At 33.9% G+C, this 23,963-nt stretch overlaps 1 protein-coding gene across 6 annotated transcripts in view; it reads left to right on the top strand.

The window, feature by feature from the left end:
- NF1 (neurofibromin 1) overlaps positions 1 to 23,963 on the top strand; it is a 228,507-nt gene that overhangs the window by 116,337 nt on the left and 88,207 nt on the right. For all 6 annotated transcript variants that reach the window (XM_063109114.1, XM_063109113.1, XM_063109109.1 and 3 more), the window contains 6 exons: positions 5,148 to 5,283; positions 14,480 to 14,638; positions 15,187 to 15,284; positions 16,313 to 16,459; positions 20,202 to 20,348; positions 22,763 to 22,873. In XM_063109114.1, coding sequence (XP_062965184.1) covers positions 5,148 to 5,283; positions 14,480 to 14,638; positions 15,187 to 15,284; positions 16,313 to 16,459; positions 20,202 to 20,348; positions 22,763 to 22,873 — 798 coding nt within the window. The remainder of the gene's footprint in view (positions 1 to 5,147; positions 5,284 to 14,479; positions 14,639 to 15,186; positions 15,285 to 16,312; positions 16,460 to 20,201; positions 20,349 to 22,762; positions 22,874 to 23,963) is intronic.

Genomic DNA, 23,963 nt, shown 5'->3' with positions numbered 1-23,963 from the left:
CTAAACATCACACGAAAGGCCTATTTACTTCATTTTCTGTTACCTGATACATCTTGTCTAGCTTTCAACAAAAAACTACAAGACATGCTAACAAGCAAGAAAATTCACAGTCTGAAGAGACAAAGCAAGCATTAGAACCAAATTTAGATGTGGCAGAGATTTTGGAATTGTCAGACTGGAGATTTTAAATAATTACGATTAACATGCTTAAAGGGCTTTTACGGAAAAAGTAGACAGTGTAAGAACAGATGGGTAATATAAGCAGAGAGATGGATACCCTAAGAAAGAATCAAAAGAAAATGCTAGAAATCAAAGTCACTGTAGCAGAAATGAAGAATATCTTTGGGCTCATTCGTAGACTAGACACAACCAGGGAAAGAATCAGTGAGCTTGAAGATATATCAATAGAACCTTTCCAAACTGAAATGCAAAGAAAAAAAGAAAATCTGTATGAAAATGAAAATATATCTTATCAAAACTTGTGGGATGTACTAAAAGCAGTGTTTAGAGGGAAATTTATAACATTACATGTATATATTAGAAAAGAAGAAAGATCTAAAATTAGTAATTTAAGTTCTTACCTTATAAAACTAGAGAAAAAAGAGCAATATAAGCCTAAAGCAAGCAGAAGGAAATAAAAAATAGAGCAGGAATCATTGAAATTGAAAACAGGAAAACAATAGGAAAAAGTATTATGAAACCTAAAGCTGGGTCTTTGAAAAATCAGACTGAGGGAAATGTTTTATATACATAAACACTTAAATAAGTGAACAGAAAGCTTGATTATATAGAATAGCCAATAAGTTATTATTGGCATGTGAGAGGTAAGAGTAGTGTGCCTAGAGGGTGTTATATTAGATGGACACCTGAAACAGACCACAATGTCCCTCTAACTATGCTGATTCAAAAAGAAAGTTCCCAAAAAGTAGATAAGAATTTTCAAGGTTTCAGGGAATCTCTTTGAGCCTTGTTAAAGAAACTGTTAATCTTTTTATTCATATCCCAAAACTTCTAAGTCCTCTGTACCTAAGATTTGAATTACTATTGTAGCTTCTTAACTGTTCTCCCTGCATGTAATCCTAACGCTTAGACCCATGTCTTTTCAGTTATCCACATATTCCAAGTTCATTTTCTTCCTCTGGCTTTCCGACAACCACCAGCCTTGACGTATTAATCATAACTTTCTCTCCTTTGCTGTCTTTTAAATCTGGAAAGGAAAAAACAAGCTGCATTTCTCTCTACTCACACGCAGTAGTCTCCAGATGTGTACAGAATTTCCCCCACATGCCAAGTAATTCTCCAGCAGATACCAACTGGGTGTCCTATGATTCAACTCAATTCTGACACTGTCTGCCTGGAGATAGTCCCACGTCCCCCTCCTCAGGGTAGGCTAATTTGCTTGAATAGCTCATAAAAGTAAGGGTAATACTTTACTTATATTTATGTATTTATTGTAAAGGATAGAGATAAACAGCCAGATGGAAAAGATGCATAGGGCAAGGTGTGGGGAAGAGGGTGTGGAGTTTCCGTGCCCTCTTTAGGTATATCACCCTCCATGCACCTCCATGTATTCAACCTCCATGTATTCAGCAACCTGGAAGCTTTTGGAGTTTTATGGAGGCTTCATTACATAGGCATGATTGATTAAATCATTGGTCATTGGTAATAAACTCAACCTTTAACCCATCTCCCCTCACTGGAAGTTGAGAGGTGGGCTGAAAGTCCCAACCCTCTAATCATGCCTTGGTCTTTCAAGTGAGCAGCCCTCATCCTGAAGCTCTCTAGGGCACCCCACCTACCAGTCACCTCACTGTCATACAAAAGACACTCATATCACTCTGGATATTGTAAGGATATTAGGAGCTATGTACCAAGAACCAGGGGCAGAGACCAAATATATATGTATCACAATATCCTTTAATTCATTACATCATTACCTAGTGTATAATACCTGGTGTACATGTCTTTCCCCTCTTTGGAAAGATCAAAGGCTAATTATTGTTGAATCCTCAGCACCTGACATTAAGATGGCAAATAGTAATAAATGTTTATTGGATTGAATTCAGTGCCTACCTTATCTTCTTCCTCTTTTTGTAACACCTTACTTCTTTTTGCCTATGCAGATTCTATTTCTCCTTTAGAACTCACCTGTTTCATGAAATCTTTCTTACCTTGCAGTCCGTATTAATTTCTGAAGTCCTGCTGTATTCACATGCTGCATTGTACAGTGAACTGCAAGAAATCTGGAATAACTTAAGTATCCAAAACATTTATGTAATAAGTAAATTAGTATAGAAATAGGAAGTTAATAGTTAAGATATTGAAAATAAGTATTTTTTAAATATTTGCTTTGGTAAGGTACTGTACTAGTCTTTAAGAGGACAAAGGTAAATACTTCCTTCAAAGAGCTTACAGTTTAGTAGGGGGGATAAGACATAGTAAGTAGTTAAATAGTGAGTTTCATAAGGGATGTGTTTTAAGTGTTCAGAGGTGGCCATTCGGGGAGTAAAGCTTTATAGATTTGATAGCCATTGGGTAAAAATTAAACCCCATAAAGTACTCATTATTATTTCTGTCTTATTGATGAGAAAAACTATTGCCCAGAGAAGTTAAGTATTATTGTGACCAAGCTCATAATGGTTAATAACTGGTGGAGTTGAAATTTAAACCTAGTAAGTCTACCTTACCTTCAGAATTGCTGTCTTTAATTGCAACATCAAGACTTTAAACATACTGATAAGAATTAACAACACTGATTGGATATGGAGAGTAATGAAGTAGAGCAGGAAAAAGTGACATCAGAGAGCCTGACTGAGGTGATTAATATAGTGAAGATGCCATTGACAGCATTGGGAGCACAAGATAGGACATAAGAGTAAATGGAAAAATCAATTCATTTTTGGGCATACTGAGTTTTAGGTACTGGTGGGAGGAACATGTAGCAGTTAGAAATGTCAGACTGGGTATGAAAGGCAGTTCAAAACAGGGGAAACCTGAAGGCCACAAATATGAGGGGACTTCAGAAAGTTCATGGAAAAATGGAATTAATAGAAAAGTAAAAAATATAAACTTTATTTCTCAACATAAGCTCCATCAAGTCCAAGACACTTTTGTAAGCAATAATATCAGCCATTTATTCCATCCCTAAACAGCTTAGGGTCCTGGGAATTTAACTATGTCAATGCAGTCTTTTTTACGTTATTAACTGAAGAAAAATGGATGCCTTTTAAAGATTTTTTAAGATTAGGAAACAAACAAAAAAAAAAAGTCAGGAGGAGCCAAATCCAGATGATAAGGTGGATGCCTGATGATTTCCTATTGAAAGTCTCATAAAATTGCCCTTGTTTGATAAGAGGAATGAGCAGGAGCATTGTCGTGGTGAAGACAGACTCTCTGGTGAAGGTTTCTCAGGCATTTTTCTGCTAAAGATTTTGCTTTTTCTAAACACTCTCATAATAAGCAGACGTTGTAATTTTTTGGCCCTCCAGAAAGTCAACAGGCAAAATGCCTTTAACATCCTAAACTGTTGCCATGACCTTTGCTCTTGACCGGTCCACTTTTGCTTTGACTGGACCACTTCCACCTCTTGGTAGTCATGGCTTTGATTGTGTTTTATCTTCAAGATCATACTGATAAAGCTATGTTTCATCTCCTATAACAGTTTGTTGAAGAAATGCTTCAGAATCTTGATTCCACTTGTTCAAAGTTTCCATTAAAAGTTCTTCTCTTATCTGCAGCTGATCTGGGTGCAACGGTTTTGGCACCTGTGGTGCAGAAAGTTTGTTCAACTGATTTTTCAGACAGGATTGTGAAAGTTGAACCAATTGAGATGTCTGTTGTTGGGTATTATTTCTGCTGTTAATCATCAGTCCTCTTCAGTTACAGCACAGACAAGATTGATTTTTTTCCTTTCACATTGACGTGGATGGTCTTGCCTCAGTGTGCTTCACCTTCAGCATCGTCTCCTCCCTTCCTAAAATGAGTTCCCTATTTGTAAACTGCTGATTTCTTTGGAGCATTATCTCCATAAGCTTTTTGTAAAGCATGAGTGATTTCACCATTCTTCCACCCAAGCTTCACCATCGATTTAATGTTTGTTCTTGCTTCAATTTTAGCAAAATTTATATTCTGATAGGAGCTCTTTTCTAACTGATGTCTTGTCCTTTCTAGTCCTGCAAACTAGATCCTGATTAGACATGTTATATAACAAGTTAGTATGAGTTTATTTTGGTGCAAAAAAATTTTACAATCCATGCATAGTTTTTTCATAGTATGAATTTTCCATGAACTTTTTGAAGACCCCTCATGTATGGAGCATGTCTAAACTTATTAGGAATTGCGGAAATAGAAGTTTAAAACATGAGAAGCCCTTTCGTACCTACTAGATTGGTTCACTAAATTTGTGACAATGCCAGGGAATAAGAATTCTTATACACTACCAGATGTACAGCTGTTGGCAGTACCTAATGAAGTTAAATTTGCATATGCTTAATGACTCAGAAATTTCATTTTTAGGTAGTTGTCTTAGAGAAACTCTCATATATGCTCATGAGCGTTCATTGCAGTAGCGAAAATTTTTAAATGTTCATTAATAGAACAGATAAATCATAGTATACAATACAATGGACTATTATGCAGTAAAGTGAATTGAACTAGATCATCATATATTAGTTAACATGGATAAATTTCAGAAACAGTGTAATTTGCTGTTACTGATGAGAAATTTTAAAAGCCACATCATTTATATGTGTGTATTAATTTTTTCATATGGGCATATACATATAGAGGAATGTGAATAGGAAGAATACCTGCTGTTCTTATTTTTACCTGTTCCATTCCCCCCTTTTTTTGCTCAAGTATTTTAAAGCAAATCCTAATGATCATGTTTTCAACAGATATAGACTTAAAAAAAACACACAAAGCCCAAGTATTTCCACATCCAATAAAATTAAAAATCATTTCTAATAATACCTAAAATCAGTTTTGTGTTAAATTTTTTCCAGTTGTCTCAAAATTGTCTTTTTTACAGTTTGTTCATACATTGCATTTGGCTGAATGTTTCCTAAAGAATCTCTTTTTTAAGGAGTGATTTTGTTTCTTTGTTTGAACAGAAGTTTTTTGATTTTGCCTTTCCTTTTTTTTGGTAGGTTAGAACCATCAGAGAGCCTTGAGGAAAACCAGCGGAACCTTCTTCAGATGACTGAAAAGTTCTTCCATGCTATCATCAGTTCCTCCTCAGAGTTCCCCCCCCAGCTTCGAAGTGTGTGCCACTGCTTATACCAGGTATGCTGAAAGTTAGAGATTACCCTTATTAATCCACAGCTACCGTAAGAAGAATGTTTGACCGAAGAGAAATTTAGCTGCTGATAGTGGGTGGTTGACAATAATACTGAGTAAATTTGGATGAGTAATACATTAAGAATTGTTGGAATTGGCCTTGAAAAAAACTTAAAAATTGCTTAGGAGACAATTTGAAGTACCTTTAGAGAATTCTTTCAAACGTTAAATTTTCTTTGCATTGGGAGCAATTTAAAATGTACTGAGTCTATTGGGTATGATGGATGTTGCTGAAATGAGGTATATTATGGAATTTATTTATTTATTTTATCTTTTGCCTCAGTTACTTACAGCGTCTTTCACACATAAGGCAGCTCTCTTCCTTGCTTTTTGCATTATGAATTGCTTGATCTGTAAATTTGGTTTCTTCCTTAAGATATAATGCGTCAGGTTTTCCTAGGACAGACTGATTGTTCTGTTTGTTCTATGTAGAATGCTACTCATAAGATATGTTGCATCATCATTCAGACCAAATTATTAGACTTTCTACCACTAGTACTGCAAGTAATGCTTCTGAGTTCAGATGTCCACAGTCATTCCCTCCTTGTTGAGGGAATTAGGTTTGTGGTCTCTTATGGCTTCTATTTTTTTTAAATTGCATATGCAGTTTTAGATATGATTTATTTATTCTAAGGGAGGTCCTGCTAATCCACATTGATCTTTTGTAAACTGATTTTGGAAGAAACATTAGTGGGTCTGGAGTTTGGGATGGGGGTAACTTACCAAAATCAATGCCTTTGTGTGTCTCTCTTTGCAGAGTCATCCCCAGCCATTTGTTTTTTTGGCACACAGCTTCAGTTGCTTAGAGACATTAACAGCATCAGTGAAATCACCATTTTAAAAAGCTATTTGAGGCTGCTCTGTGTGAATTTTTCCCCCATTGCTATTTTTAAAGATGTATCTGCTGTATCTATTTTAAAAAAACCCAAAACTTTTCTTAATATACATGGGTGACAAATCATACCTAGTTAGCATTGTCTCTCTTAATTTATTATGACTTTTCTGCTTTTTCAAAAAAACTCAAAGAAGCTTAGGAAAGTCCCACATAATTTTTTAGCTAGTTAAATCTGAGGCTAGAGAGTGTTTTAATTTTAATATGAAACTTAATACAGTGAATAATATCTTCTCTTAAGTTAGGGACTTATTCAGATTTCTCTTTGAATTAATTCAGTAATTTTTCTGTTTATAAAACTAGGCAGATGAGAAATAGTGAGCACATATTAAAAATAGTCTGGATCAACTTTTTGGTTGGCTTAGTAGTAACTATGTCAGAGAGCAAATGGGTTTCTAAAATGAAAGTGGCTTTGACTTTAGCTAGTTAAAAGTGAATGGACATTCACTACCTGATTACACAGTCCAGTAGATTTTGGTGGAAATTCTTCATGTGGCTGTTATCCTAAAAGAAAAATGTCTGTATCCTCACCAAACTAGAAGACCAATTTGAGACCATGATTATGATCATGTAAAAGGATCAGGGCTTGGCACTTATTAAGTACTTAGGAAATATTTAATGAAGGAATAAATTTCTCCATCCCTCCTACCCAAGAGGACAAGATTCTTCCAGCTTTCATAGTTAGGAATGGAAGGAAATAGTGAAAATAGAAAATAGAGCCAGGTGATAATTGGTAGCTTATTAAATACTATGTGTTATGCTTTTTAAAGCACTTCATAATAAAATATCCTGTATTATCTTAATAACAGACCTAAATTATCATATCAAAATTTTACCTAAAATTATTCTCATTGAAGACATTAGTTAAATGTTGTATAAGTGCATTGTTTTGAAGTGTTGGGTAAACTTAACATTGTTGGAGAGTAGAGTTCTATGGAGCAAAGATATGCTGTGCTATTTGTAAATAGGGCTTTATTTTCTTATGACTGATAACAAGGAATTTTATATTCACTAATTGAAAAGAGGGATTAAAAAAAAAGAGCTTTGATCTTAAGGTATTTTTTCATTGAGTCTCTTCCCAAACCTAGTTTTTCCCTTTTCTTTGCTCTTTTGTTTTTATTTACCTTCCCTCTTCTTGCTTTTTCTTGCCCTTCTGAGTTTGGCAGTAACATAATGGTACCTTTGTACCTAGGAGTGACAGTTTTTCTTTAGTAAACATGGCTCCTGCTTTGGGACCTCTAGGGAAAATTTAAAAGCTTAGTGAGTATATTGCTAGCTAATAAACTTTTCTGAGCTTTAGCTCTTTTTACTTTAGTTTGTATTTTGGCCATTAAGCCTTTTCAAATCATGCTTTAATCAGCTCTGTTACTTTATATGCCTTCCTTACTTAGTGGACTGTGTTAAGATTATGTAAGAATTGCCAACTGTGACCATGTGTCAGATTTGTAACTAAGTCATTTTTCTCATGTATTTGTTTTCACTTTTCCTCCTGATTGTTTTAGAATACAAAGAACATAATTCCCGCAGTGGATATCTCTTATGTTATGGTGAGAGAATTCTGAGAAAGAGCTAACTATTATGATTCTAAATAAATGTTATCTTTTCCCAGTAAATTTGCTTCTGCAAACCGAAGTAGTTTACACAGTTTTTTTTTTTTTAGGCTATAAATGATAGTTGTATACCATAATTGAAAAAAATGTACAGAACCACATTTTGTGATATATATAGTTATTAGTGCTTTTGTATATAGTCTAAAGTTTGAACCAAAGCTCTGTGAGATAAGGGACTGTGTCTCGTTTTACTGCTGTCTCCCAGTGCCTCGAATGGTGTCTGGCATGTAGGTGCACAATAACTGCTTGGACGGACGGATGGATGGATGGACGGACGGACGGGTGAATGTTGAACTAACTTTAAGCCCAAGTTATGGGTTATGGTGTCAGATGCCCAGAATTCCTAGAATAAGATGCCATGTATCAATGGATTAATGAATTCTAATTTGGTTTTAAAAGTATTTTTAAATTACTGTTCTGCCTAGTGTACTCCAGTCAGGAATCTTTTAATTTTGAAGGAACTCTTGGCCTAGAAGGAGCTCTGGGAGGTGAAACCAATATGTCTCTGTGGGTTTTGGGGTTTTTTTGGGTGCTTTCTTTTGAGACATTCAGATAAGTGGTCAACTGTAGTATGTGAAAAGTTTTAAACAGGCTTACAGTTTTATTCTATAAATTTCTCTGCATTTTCTTCACTTTAATATTAATTAATGCTTTTTTCTAGTTGAGCTGATAACATTCTTCTTCCAAATGTTGCAGAGCTTTTAACCTCCTCTAATTAGAACCATTTTAAGAAGTAGCCTGCAAACATTGGAAAATATATGAAATTTTAACAGTAATTTTTTTAAAGAGAGATTTTTAATTCAGAATCTCTAAAGTGAATTTTAATTATATTTAATTTTTATTTCTTTAGTCAATAGGATCTTAATTAAATGCCAGATATTGAAAAAAGAACTTTAAGTCAATTGAAGGATACACAGAGAAATATTTTGCATATCAAGAGAAAATTATGTAGACATGAAGAAATGCTTTTAGTGTGTGATCTACTTGTAATGAACATTTTATACGAAATTTATCAAAAGCTAGGAATTAACTAAAATGTAAATATTTAATATCCTCAGATTCACTGGGGAGAGCTTTTCTGTGATTCATAGCCAGAAATAGTAGACATGATTGGGTTTCAACATTTCTCACTGTTTATTTAGAGCTTGGCTTAAAAATGTAATAAAAATAAAAATCCAGAATTAAATTCATCCCACAAAATTCAGTTGATTTCTAATTTTTTTGTTGATTCCATTTGTGTTACATTTTACTGTGTAGTTTTATGTACAAGCCAACATTGTTTTTGTTGCTGTATGTAGTCGGTGCTGTGACTTGTTTGTGCTCATCTCTGTTCTGTAGGCAACTTGCCACTCCCTACTGAATAAAGCTACAGTAAAAGAAAAAAAGGAAAACAAAAAATCAGTAAGTTTGGAGAACTTTTTATTAGCTGTTTCTTTCAAAGCAAAACAAAAATCTTTTGCTGTTTGTTAAGAACATCTTCACTTCAGCCTATTTGACCTTCACTGTAAAATCATTCTACTAATTCTGGCACAAAATAGCTTTCATTTCAATTAACCCTGGAATTAAGTTACATTGAAACATTCTCTGTGTTCCTTTGGTTTGATTTATCCCAAAGGTATTTTGTGAGCATTTGTTCCTTTGGATATCCTTGGTCTAATTTTATTATTGTTATTTTTAAAATTATAAATGAATGCAAAAGAAACTTAATTTCAAGGATTTAGGAAATGCTGACTCTCTTCATTCTTGCTTCTTGTTCACAGGTAATGTGAGTGGTTTCTTTTCCTAGAGGGGAAAGTTTGTCTTAATCATAGAAGTATATGGTGTGAAAGTGTCACTTTCTAAATCTAAAATTGCTAAATTTAGTTTTCTACTCCTTATATTTTCACCTAGACAGTCTCAGCCAGAATTCAGATATTTGTGCTTAGATTATAGAAATTCTAATGGTGAAACCACTTTTACCTCAGAGAAAATCAATTCTAAATTATTGGAATGAGAACATAGTACTTTTGAAATAAAGGAAAACTCAGTGAGTCCATATTTGTAGAGAAACACTTCATTTTGCAAACATGATAGGAATATATTGTCTACTTCTACGAACTTGACCTAATTTAAAGGGAGAAAATTATAATAGTCATAATTATTTTCTTCCAGTGGATAAAATTTGTCCAAAATGTAATATGCATTCATTTTAAATTTGCCATTATCTGTCAGTGTGACTTATCAGACTAAGCCCTATCTTTGTTCACATAATCCAAATGATTGTAGAGACAGATATAAAGAAAACTTATAGGAGTCAGGTAGATAGTTTTTTTTAAAAGGTATAATTTAGAATATATTGTTCATGTGGTTTCATCTTTCATTTCTTGTTTTAACTTTACATATAATAAAACCTTACATATAAACTTCTAAGCTTTACAAATAAATTAAGGTTTACATATAAATTTCCATTTTAAATTCAGAAATAAATTAAAATTTAGAGACATATACTTTTATTATGTCCATTCAAAATTTTCTTTTTGAGTATGTTAAGTAGATTTGGTCAGCTGGGAGCAAATTGACTGGATTGGATGGCCTTCTTGCTTAATAAAGATATTTATTTCTAGTGCTGCTTCAGCCTGCTAATTCTCAGTGTATGTGGGTTTAACATAATATACACCATCACTTTGAAATTAATTTTCTGTTTCTAACACTTTTGTTCAGTGTTATACTAATGCCATTATGTAGTTTATCACATAAATTAAAATTCAGGCTTTCTGTGTTTCTCTAGAGCATGTTTTCTAGACTTCCTAACATTGCTTTATTTATTAAGATTTTGTCTAAAATTGTTCCTTGAAATGTTTTTTTTTCTACTAGAGTTATTTTCAGATTTTCTTTTTTTTAAGGTTTCTGGGTAACACTAAGTTTTGGAATGTATTTCTCAGCACAGGTGATATGATGGAAACAAGGGGAATCTAATTGGTAATTTGAGATATTTTAGAACACATTACAAAGTATGAAGATAGCATAGTTATTGTAAATTTAAAATGTTTTATGGAATTGTTTACTTAACAGAATCTAATGATCTTCTCTTTTAATAGCAAGCCAGCTTTCTTTGGAGGTGTATGTATCATGGATTGGAATATGTAAAATATAGAGAGAAGGTTCTGGCTTCTGGTGTATAGCTGCATAATCATATTATAGATGATTCTGTTTATTGTACTCGAACATATAATATGTAATTAGATTTACTTTGAAGGTTAATTGTCTGCCTGATTCAGAGAGAATTTGCCGTAATTAATCATGTATGGGTAGTGATCTTACTGTTTCTTCTTTTATTTTTTATTTTATATTTTTATTTTTTTGGTGGCTGGCCAGTAAGGGGATCTGAACCCTTGACTTTGGTGTTGTAATTCTGTGCTCTAACCAACTGAGTCAGCCCCTGTGATCTTATTGTCAATGTGCATTTATTTGCATCATATAGTTCAGTTTTTACCAAGAGAAGTTAAAGGGGACATTGGCTGATAACTGGTTTCATCACATAGACTGGCCCAACTTTGACCTCTTATGCAGAATATGTTTTGGATCCAAATTCAAATTTTATGGATTTAAAAATTTTTTTGAGTTTTTGTTTATTCTGAGATAAAATTACAATGATGTTAATCAGTGGTGAAAGAAAAAAGCAATCCTTTTATAAATTGACTTATGAAATTTGCTATGCAGCATTTTTATTGATATTGGTCATGGTCATGTTTTTTTCTTTCTTTTTTTGGTGGCTGGCTGGTAAGGGGATCTGAACTCTTGACCTTGGTATTATCAGCACCATGCTCGGAGTGAGCTGTCAGCCCCTGATATTAGTTATGTTTTATCAGGTTTTAGTTCCAAAAATATATTGATACTACCATCAGTGAAATATGTATTTATATGATACATGAGACAATGTGTGTTCCTGAGGTGTGGATACTTTGGGTTTTGATATGAATTATTTTTAAAGATGTGGAAGATAGTGAAAATGTAGTACTTTTTGTAAATTTTATAATGTTCTCCTTTTGGGAAATAATTCACTCAGGTTTTCATTAAATTCTGAGACTAAATACTATTAAGTATAATAAAGTTACACTTTAAGACATTTTTGTCCTAGAGAAAACCAGTTGATAGCTACTTTAAAAATATATATTTCAAAAGAGCTCTCCATGTGCATATAAGTTATTGATTTTTATGAGACACTTTCACAGCAGGTTAGTATTTTATAAACTAACTGGTTCTTTGAAAACCAAACTATGACTTTGGCTTTTAAAAGCCATTTCAGGATTTTAATGGGTTAAACTGAATACTAATTTAGTTAAAACAACCTATTCTTTTAGAACAACTTATTTAAAATTAAATATAAAGCAGTTTTTAATCCTCTTCCCTCTTGCTAACTCTCTACTTAAAGGCTTTTAGATATTGTAGGTTTGTCAGTGTTTCATTTTAAGATTAAAATTTGGGAGTTCTAAAAGAACCACGCAGTAGCATTGGTGGTCTGTGAACATTCTAAAATTATATGAAGAATTTTGTCTGTGCGAATGTATACATTTACTTTTTAAACTTTTTTTTATCAGATTTCTAAGAGATTCCTAGTTCCCAAAAGACTAAACACTCTACTGGAATATTAAAAGCACTTGAATTTTCTTCTTAATTCTACATCTAAAACCGTATTTAAGCTAAAAGTAAACAGTATGTGTGTTTTATAGTCATCCTACTAAGGCAGCTTAGCTGCCTTTACCAGTTTCGCCTCATGTAATGGTAAAGTTGTTCTTCATGCAATAAGTACCCAAAGTACTGTAACACAAAGAAAGCTTTGTGAGCATGTAGTGGAAATGAAGGTGAGAGTATATAAAAATCATTCTCTAAAATACTAATCTTGGGCCGAGCCCGTGGCGCACTCGGGAGAGTGCGGCGCTGGGAGCGCGGCGACGCCCGCTGCGGGTTCGGATCCTATATAGGACTGGCCGGTGCACTCACTGGCTGTGTGCCGGTCATGAAAAAAAAAAGACAAAAACAATAAATAAATAAAAAATTTAAAAAATAATAAAATACTAATCTTTTTTCAGAGATGATAAAAAATTATTTTGAGATTATAGGCAGTGAATAAGAACACATTTAAAATGTGGACCACATGACTTGTTAAGTGGAATAGAATGAAGTGAAACAATCCTTATTCTTTCCAGGAATCAGTGAGCCATGTGAATTCATGACAAGAAGTATTACTTTATCGAGGGGTTGTGAAGAAAAATAGAGTTATGTGAGATTCTGCACATAAGTCCCATTTTCTCATTTTCTCCCCAATATCCTTTGAAATACAGGTTTATTCCTGGAATCCCAAAGTACTGAGTAGAGTGCTAGAGTTTTGTTGTTGTAGTCACCACTGATTTAAATAACAGCCTCACAGCAAGAATAGGTGTAGAGATTAAAATGTTACAGAAGTGTTTTTTTTTTTTTTTTTTTTTTTTTTTTTGTCTTTTTGTGACCGGTAAGGGGATCGCAACCCTTGGTGTGGTGTCGCCCGCACCGCGCTCTGAGCGCACCGGCCATTCCTATATAGGATCCGAACCTGCGGCGGGAGCGCCCTGCACTCCCAAGCGCTGTACTCGCCCTAGTGCGCCACGGGGCCAGCCCAACAGAAGTGTTCTTTTAAAATAAATGTGTGTGTGGTGTATATAAAAAATGTAAATTTCCAAAATATAATTTTCATATGTTAACTTGATATAAAACAGGGGCACTGGGAAGAGATGGGAGCTGAGCCAGTTTCATAATACTTTTCCCAATCTAATGTACCTATTATTACTTTATCTTCAATGTAGAATATTTTATAAAGAGAAAATAAAGCCATTTTAAATATTGAGTTCACATTGTTTTCCAGGGTAGGCAAACATTTCTTGAATCCTTAAATATTTTATTTGACAGAATTATAAATTGAGGTAGACATAGGGGTTCTCTCTTTTGGTGGGATCCTTTTTTCTTTTAGGTTCCCAAGAATTCCCATTCCTCCATGGTTTAAATAATAGGTAGGTCCTTATATTATAAAGCATGCTGATGAAGAAAAGGAACTGGCAGTAACATTACTTGTAAGTAAGCTTTTTTCTCTCAGTAGGAATGTAAGAAAAAATTTTGCATATGATAAACATTTTTCTCAAGAAATTCAATTGTACCAGGTACACAACAAAATGTAAATATATACTGTTAGGTGTAGGATGTTTTGGAGGTATGCTGTTGAAAACTTGCTTCACCTTATAAAAGTTGACCATATTTTCATGTCTATTAATCTTAGTAAAATATGATCTTGGTATGAAAATTTGGTCTGCTTTCGTATTCATCAAACTTGGAATATAAATAATGATGATAAAATAAAGATCTTTTTTCAGGTCTCTTCTACACAACTCACCCGTGAGATTTTTCTTACCTCTGAGATACCACAATTGTGCTTTAAAATGATGCAAGACTAGAATTGAGGGTAAACTTTATTTTTTGATGTTTTGGGAGAAGGAAAAAAAAATAGAAATGTGTCATTCATGAAGATTGACCGATTCAGAGTTTTTGTGCACAGTTTGAACTTTGAACTCTTGTTCCCATTTCCTTATTTTAATTCAAACCTTAAACTCAGTTCTCAACTCTTTCTTTTTAGGTGGTTAGCCAACGTTTCCCTCAGAACAGCATCGGTGCAGTAGGAAGTGCCATGTTCCTCAGATTTATCAATCCTGCCATTGTTTCACCATATGAAGCAGGGATTTTAGATAAAAAGCCACCACCTAGAATTGAAAGGGGCTTGAAGTTAATGTCAAAGGTGAATTATTTTGATAATCTAACTATCCTAAATTTCCCTTTTAATTAATTTTCAGTTTTTCGTACTCACCGTACTTCCTCTTGAATTTACTTTTGAAATGGCCTATGGTTTTCAGTTATGTGTTCTTGTTTTACTTTGTTTATATTACAAAGGAATTCATTAGACCAGTACTTGATTGGTGGGCCTTACTATGATGTGAAAATATTTTAGCAAATGCCTTGTCTTCTGAAGATAGTTTTCTGTGTAATTGTTCTGGAAATTCTGAATTGGAAACCAAAATGTAGACTGTAGAATTTTTATTTTTAAAAACATCAAACATTTTTAATAGATATTTTATATTTATAAATATGTGTATATATAATAATTATATTTGTATTTGTGAAGAATAGAAACAATACCTAGAGTAATTTGTAGAATGAGGAATAATTGATTTTAACTGCCAGTAGAAATTATATCACTGAGAAAAATTGTATTTTTAAAGAATATATTAATGTACCGACTTTATACATAAATAATCTGATTATTTATAACACTGTTTTATTGTTTAGATACTTCAGAGTATTGCCAATCATGTTCTCTTCACAAAAGAAGAGCATATGCGGCCTTTTAATGATTTTGTCAAAAGCAACTTTGATGCAGCACGAAGGTAAGCAGCCTGCCACTGGGTCAATTGCCCGAGTCAAATATTTTTGGTCACCTAAGTCCATGTACCCGGTCTACATGAAACCCCTGTGTAGGTTTTTTTTTTTTTTTCTTTTCCCTCTCTAAGTCAAGAACATAATTTGTCTTATTTTATTTTACTATAAAAGACAGTCATGAAATAAATCTATATTCTTTATAGTTTGGTGGTGATGTCCATATTTGAAAACCAACAGGGATTTTTGACATATCTACAAAAGTGAAGGATTTGACATGTCTATGTTATGGGGGCAAGGAAGAAGGAGAAGATTCCTTTTACCAAAAACTAAAACCAAATTGGTATAGATAATGCATAACATTGTATAAGCAGAATTTTTTTGATGTTAGAGTATTTTTGGTACTTCAATTTGAAAGTGTATGTGAACTAAAAAGTTACTCTTTAAACCGTATGATGCATACACATAAGATTTAGTTCATGAGTAACTGAATAACTGTTGAGGCTTTATGGTTTTAGAAAACTTTTCTGCCAGATTTCTGTAACTAGTTGCTTCACTTTCTGTTAAGGATATTGGAGTTTAAAAAGTGGATTGCTGGACTACAATCCATATTGGAGAGAAAGTGAATGTCAGCATAGAGTTCATATTCTAGTGGATTGACTACCCATAGAAGGTTAAGAAAACCAAGGTTCTGATCCTGACTCTGATCTAACAGGCTGTAATTTTGGTGAGGTCTTTTATCTTGTCTGGGCCTCCCTTTCCTTATCTGTGAAATACTAGCTTCTCTCCAAAGTCTCATCCATCTAAATTTTGTTCTCTAACTTTATACCTGGCTTTAGCTTCAGAATAGACTATCAGAAATGAAAAGCCAACTTTCTTCTTGTTTTTCTTCCTTTGTTTAATTACAGTCACATCATGTGAACAAGCTGTCTAGTTTGTAATCTCAGTTATGTCACAAAGTTTCTTCATTAAATTTAATTCAAACATAGTTATGAGTGTATCTGGTATTGAAACTTCTAATGATTTTGTATTTTTGAAGGTTTTTCCTTGATATAGCATCCGATTGTCCTACAAGTGACGCAGTAAATCATAGTCTTTCCTTCATCAGTGATGGCAATGTGCTTGCTTTACATCGTCTGCTTTGGAACAATCAAGAGAAAATTGGCCAGTATCTCTCCAGCAACAGGTAAGATTTCCTAGTGTAAGAGTAGGAAAAACAAAATCTGCCAAATGCCTTTCCTGTACTCTTAGTCAGTAATAATCATAGTCAACACAGAAGACAGACTTCTGACTTTTGTGACCAAATGTGTGGGGATTTCTCCCCACCAGCAAGCAAGCAAGAAAGCAAGCAGTTCTCCAGCAGACACCAGCTGGGTGTCCTCCAATTCAGTTCTGACACTGTCTACCTGAGGATAGCATCAGATCCCATAGATTGAGGGCCCAGTCCCCAAGACTGCCCCCCCACTTCAGATGCCAGTTGCTAGTTAAATCCTCTGGAACTTCTGATCAACCAGCCACCAAGGTTCCCACTTGGGTTCAATTAGTTTGCTTGAGTGGCTCACAGAACTCAGGGAAAGACATATTTATGTTTACTGATTTACTATAAAGGATATTACAAAGGATACAGACGAGATGCTTAGGGCGAGGTATGGGAGAAGGGGCACCCTCCAGGAACCTCCACATGTTCAGCTATCCAGAAGTTCCTGAACCCAGTGCTCTTGGGGTTTTGTGGAAGCTTTATTACATAGGCATTGAAGTGTGGACATCCATGTAGAAACATGATTGCACAAAAAGGGTGTGATCTAACACTAACCAAGGGAAGACATCCCCTTGAACCCCCTAAAGATTCTCTGAAAAATCACCTGATAAACACGGATTAACATGAAGAAAGGCATAACAACTTTTATTATATCATGGTCTTATATGACATTGGGGCCTTCAGAATAAAGACCCAAAGATACAGGGAAAATCGTCTATATTTATGCTTAGGTTCTATGAAGCAGGCATAGCCATGTAGAAATGTGATTGGACAGCAAAAGTGTGATCTAATGCTAATAGACTGAGAAGAAAAACCCAGCAAGGCCTGTCTGTTCAGATTCTTCTTGGCCTCTCCTTGCAGCATTTCTTCCTCCCGGGTATGGGGTAGGACCCCTTCTCGAATAGGAGTCTTATGACCTCCAATCAGATAAGGTTGGTCAGAGAATTTCTTTATGGCCAGCTCCAAGACAGAATGGTGAGGGAAGGTTAGAACAAGCTAGGAACTGTGGATAAAAACCAAAATATACATGTCATGATATGACACCCATTCATGGGGATATTGAACACTTTCAATTTAAATTTATATTAATAAGATTATTGGTCATGTTACTGAGGAAGAGCTCACTGCCTGATGCTCACAGAAGCCAATACCATGGCTCTGGTTTTTGAGAAAAGAAAAGACAGGATGCAAGGCACTTCAAATCTGTCTTCTTCATCCTGGGCTATGCAGATTTCAAGGGGTATTTATATTTAGTATCCCTGATTGGCCTACTCTGAGTCAGGCCATCTGACAGGGTGATAGTGTATTTGCTAGTCCTAAGTCAGGCCATATGACACAGTGAGAGTGGATTGGACAATTCCAAGTCAGGCCACATATGTTAATGAGGCGAGACTGATTGGCTGGCTCCATATCACACCATTTGATTAGGCAAAGGGTGATTGGCTAGTAAGTCAAAAGCTGTGACTGGTTGGGTCTGAATCCTGTCCCTTGGTGGAGGATTTTTGGGTTCCTGCTCGAGGTCATCTGGAGGTCAAGGTCCTCTGTCTGCTCAGCTTACACCCTGCAAGGTAACTTTGATATAACTTGAGATAGGGAAATAAAACCAGTTTCAGCTAATTTTAGATGGTTTAGTCATGAATAGTGCTTTTTACTTTGCATCTCCTTGGAATAAGAATTATGGTTTGGAAAGAGAAATATAGACTCTTTTCTTTAAAAAAAATGAGCAAAAAGTTACATTAAACAAATAATAAATGAGCCTATGTAGTTGCTACCGATTTTTTTTTTCTGTTTTGCAAACTGACAAACATACGTGCAAGAAGACAGATTTAAATCTACTAGAAGTTCAAATGAGTATTGGCATTTGAATCTGAAGAACAGCTCATTTTTAGAAATTTAATAATTAAGAAATTGCCAATGTTTGAATTGTATAATAAGCCCATTTTTGATATTCTATGTATATGCAAATAAACTTTATATACATTGTACTCAATAATTGAAATTATTAATTTGGTAGTTGTTTCATTAGCTGTTTTTAATTAAAGTCTCTTGTAGCATAAATTACTTGCTGTTCTTTCTAGTTGTGTAGGCCTATAAAGTGCTCAAATTCCTGTGTATGAGGAGTTTCCTTACAAAATTAAAATGAGACCAGATTGTTTTTAAATGCCAGCAGAAGTAGTTGGATCATTTGTAGGAAAGGTAGGAGAACATGAAGCTAAAGATAAGCAATTAGGGGATCGGAGGTTAAAAGAGACAGCATTTTAATCCTTTATGAATTATTAATAGATTGAAGTAGATATGGGCATGACTGATGCACGCCGCTAAAATAGAAGAATGAAGGTGTTTATCTGTGTGAACCAATATAAACTGTGGAACTTTTAAATGCAAATATTGTTTTCTCATATGATTTACATATATATTCATAGTTTGATGCTAGAGAATTTTTAAAATTTAAAAAAAAAATATTATATTGTTTAAACATATAAAAAAATATAGACAATAATATAACAGAGACTCATGTCTACCACCTGGCTTTACCATTATTTATTTTGCTGTATTAGTTTAGATCTTTATAACATTTTACCTTTTGGGAGGGTGTGTGTGTGTGTGTGTGTGTGTGTGTGTGTGTGTGTGTGTGTGTGTGTGTGTGTGTGTGTGTGTGTGTGTGTGTGTGTGTATGTTTGAAGGCTTCCTTTCAACAATACCATTTCTATACTTCTCTAAAGATATCTACTTCCTAAGGCTGGTGGTTGTGCTTCCTGGATATGTTTTTATGCTGTCCTAAATATATATGTAACTGACAAAAATAAGCAAATAGGTATATACAGCATAGTTTTTGTGTTTTAAAATTTTGCAGCAATGATATAGTGAATTTAGCCTCTTCACAACATATTCTTTCTGATACTTATTATTTATTTAACTTATGTTAATATTTTATGAAATGACCCTATCACAGTTTATTTTTGCATTCACAAGTTGATGGACATTCAGGTTTGTTTCCAGTTTTTCACTACTGTAAATAGTGAGGTAATAAATATCTTCATGCTGTCTCCCTTTCTATTACCTAAATGTTTAGTTGCTGGGTCCAGGGTACACCCAACCTCAACTTTATTAGATATTGCCAAATTGCTTCTCAAAGTCTGTGTGGCAATTTATGCTTTTACTGATTCTGGTGTTTATCCTCACGAAAGCTGGCATTATCAGACTTGATAATTTTTGCCAATTTGATGTTTGTGAGATAGTATGTTGTTATCTTAGTTTTACATGGTCAGTAGTTGTTGAAAATTCCTATTTCACCTGGTTAAGCAGAGATATCAGGGGCAATACATTCAATTCCTAAATAACGGTTTCTCAAGATGGATTCTTTTCACCCTGAGAAAAAACTGATCAGAATGTTATTTTTACTTATTGTTTGGCCCATTAGTGGGAATGGATTATGAATTCTAGGAAAAAATTGAACTTTTTAATAAATTTTATAGTTTGGGGAGTGATCATATTTCTAAGATGTTTCAGTGTATGCTTATAATTCCTAAAGTCATTTTTGGTGCTATTTACAAATCATCAGGGAGCATAAGCTACAAATAAAAAAAAAAAAGCAACCAATGACAGCTTAAAGAAATGTGTACTGCTAAATGTGAACTGCTACATTTTCTAAGTAGTTTGCTGTATCTAGGGATCATAAAGCGGTTGGAAGACGACCTTTTGATAAGATGGCAACACTTCTTGCATACCTGGGGCCTCCAGAGCACAAACCTGTGGCAGATACACACTGGTCCAGTCTTAACCTTACAAGTTCGAAGTTCGAGGAATTTATGACTAGGTAAAGTACAGTCTTGAAATGATTGTTTCTTTTTGGTTGAGGAGCAGAGTTTACCACGAGGTTCTTGTTATGTATACTTGTATTTTTGATAGAAGATTATCAAGAAAGATGTACCTAGTAATCATTTTGCCATGTTTTGGGATCCTACTTTTCTCCTACCTTATATATTATTGAAATATATACATGTTGTTTTATATGTTGATTTTCTTATAATAATAATAGTGTCTTATTGAATTATACTCTATCATCTTGCTCTGTTTTCACATTTAATACTTAATAAGAGATTGTAGGCAACATTGTTTTCATATTACAGTTAAAGAAAATGCAACTCATTGTGAATAAATGATTTGACTAAGGTTGCACATCTAATTCCTGGGTTTTTTAGGTGCTGGAATCTTTCTACCACAGTATAACATTTTCCAGAACCCTCCTAAAAGTGAATGGTTTTAACTTCTTTTAGATTAAGGCTCAGAGAACAGCATACTCTAATGTTGCTATAAAACTTCTGTAGACATTTGTTTTGAATCTCCTTTAGAGGAATTTAGTTTGTGACTGAAAGATCCTCATTATTAGACACTTACCTGTATGTTATAGTGAAGGTAGTTTGCTAAATCTTTTAGTCTTTAAAGTACTTTTCACAGTACTTTACAGATAGTGCTCCATTGTGGCTGTGGGTTGAGTGTTTTGTACATAGTATATGCCAGGGGCCAAAAGAAAATAATAGAGTCTAACGTTCAGAAGTTAATTCACATTAAAGATTTGTATGTAATGTGCCTTGAATTATAAAGTGCCTGTTATTAATCATATTACATATAGGTCATAGTTTTGTACACATATCTCTAGTTCATTGTTAGAAGAGTATGTGAACAAATAAAAGAAGATATATGCATATAAGAATGTATGAATACATAATAGCCTTTTCAACTTAATTTTTTATTTTTGGCTCTATTAGATTTTTCTCAGTGTAACAAATATTTATTCCTGTGTAATTTGCCATTTTTCTAAGAAAACTCCTTTATTACTCCTTTTTACCTGAGATCCTCCCTTCCCTTCTCAATTTTCTGTGCTTTTGAAAGCTATATGATCTAGTATGTGTAATATACTAAGAACAGTGGTACATGTAAAGTGTTTAGTATATGTTGGATGTCATTTTTGTTCTCTTCTAAATTCCCACTGGTGCTCTTGGAGACTCATTTTTTCTTAAAAAATGAAGGTAGCATTATAACTTTCTCAATTATTTAATAGAAACAATTATCAAAGTACTCAAACTATAAAATCTGAAGAAGAAAATAAAAAAAGAAATTTTCTGTTATCCCACCTCTTAGAAATAATTCAGTTAACATTTGATGAGTAACCTCCCAGTCATTTATCTATGCACATGTATGCCTGTTTCCCCTATCAAATGATATCTTGGCTGTTTCCACTAATATTCAATAAATACTGACCTGGTACCTGCAACATGATGGACTGAGCTAATACAAACTCCTCTCAAGTCATAAGACACATAGAAATACTAGGTAAAAGAAAATGTATTTTTTTTTAAAAATTAAAAAAAATTTTTTTAAATACATAGCTGGGAGATGTTTTCTGAGCAAATTACCTAGCATATAGTCAGTACAGAGAAATAAAGAAATGGAAAATACAAAAGAGGTTAAGAGATGCAGAAGATAAAATGCGAAGGCCCAACATATGTGTCTAGGAGGTGTTGCAGACATCAAGCTTAGTGAGAGTGGGGAAGAGGTAATATTTGAAGGGATAATGGATGGGAATTTTCCAGAGTTGGTGAATGACATAAATCTTCAGATTAAAGAAGCACACTGAGTCTTGAGTAGAATATATAAAAATTAAAACATGCTTTTTCAGAAATATGTTTCAGTACATATGGGAACTTAATATATGATAGAAATGGTATTCAGAATCAGGGAGATGAGGATGGATTTTCTATAAATGGTGCTGATACAACTGAGTAACCATCTGGAAAAAGATCTTTATACCATTTATCAAGATAAACTCCCATGAATCAATGAAAAATACATGGGCAAAGGAAGGCCTTTCTCATCCATTCAGAATCCGTAAACCAGAAAAGATAAAGTTGATAAACTGAACTCATGAAAAAACAAATAAATGAAAACTCAAAAACTTCTTTCAGGAAAAAAATACCAAGAGTAAAGACAATCCCATGGTTAATATCCCTGTCCAGCAGATTTCTTAGAATAGTCCTACAAGTGCTTTTATGGTTCGAAGAATAAGACCTTGAAGTTTTTGGTGCATGTTGCTAAATTGTTCTTCAGAAAATATTGCTTTTTAGATGTTTTGACTTTTTTATATTTTATCATTGATCCAATTGTAGATTCTTGTATATACTAAATGGACTATATAAAGCCTCTGAGTTACTCTGCTCTTTTTTCTTTTAGGCATCAGGTACATGAAAAAGAAGAGTTCAAGGCTTTGAAAACATTAAGTATTTTCTACCAAGCTGGAACTTCCAAAGCTGGAAATCCTATTTTTTATTATGTTGCACGGAGGTAAGAATGCTATGTTTTAATCTCTCTTAACAGAGTTTTTAAAATAATAGCAAATGTAGAGAGAGAGCAGTTTGATTTTTCCTATTTGACTTAACAGGAATTGAAGTACATAGCTTGAAGTATATAGGTGGATAAACAGCCATCCTGTCCTAAAATGATGCTCGGTGTATTTGAAGTTGCTTTTCATACTACCCATTTCATATTGGCATCTCTTTCATACATCAATTGTTTTTAATACCACCTACAATGGATTAATTACCAAGAGTGAAAAATCACAAAGAATTTTTTGTTTTCAAATATATTCTGATTAAATAGTATCCACATGATAATCAGGAACTTTTTTTTAAAAGAAGAAATAAAACTTTAAGAGCCTGTTTCTGAGAACTTTTTATAATATGCTGTGTAAGACAGTATCAAGGTGATTTAGAAGATAATTCAGAAGAGCTGTGAGGAATCTATAGATATGGCACAAGGGAAAGCCTGGAAAATTGATTGTGTTTGTTCATATTGTCCTCAGTCAAGGCTAGTTCCTAGAAAGCCTTTCTGGAAATGCTGTGAGTTCCTCCTTAATGATAGGTACAATGCTTGCCTTGCTTTCTCTGCCATTGTCTTTATTTTCTTGCCTCATTCTACCTTCCTTTTGAGAACTCTTATGTGACATTATTTGGTCAGTTTTACTTCTAATCATTTAGCATGACATAAATTCATGGTAATTAAACCTTAGAGACAATGTGGTATAATAGAGAGATCACTGATCTTGTAATCTCAAGGACTATGTTTAGTCTTAATTCTGCTGTTCGTTAACTATAGGACTTAACCTTTGAGTTTCCTGAACTTTACAGAAATTGAGGAATTTTATCAGTAGACTTAATGGTCATGGGTGGCAAAAACTTGGCAGTGTGTAGGGAACAAATTGAGGTTGAGAGATAGTGGGAGATGGGTGAAGAAAGAAAGGTGGACGATGGGAGACTTGTTTTATCAGATAATTCAGACAGTCTTAAGACCAAGAAGTCCAAAGAACTGGGGGATTAGGGAATCAGGTAAGAAAACTGCCCTTTTTCTGTAACAATGCTGAATAACATCTCTTCAC

The sequence above is a fragment of the Cynocephalus volans genome, chromosome 10, assembly GCF_027409185.1.
Source record: "Cynocephalus volans isolate mCynVol1 chromosome 10, mCynVol1.pri, whole genome shotgun sequence".
Classification (NCBI taxonomy): Eukaryota; Metazoa; Chordata; class Mammalia; order Dermoptera; family Cynocephalidae; genus Cynocephalus; species Cynocephalus volans.
The sequence above is the reverse complement of the archived record's forward strand: the minus strand, read 5'-3'. Positions and strand labels throughout refer to the sequence as shown.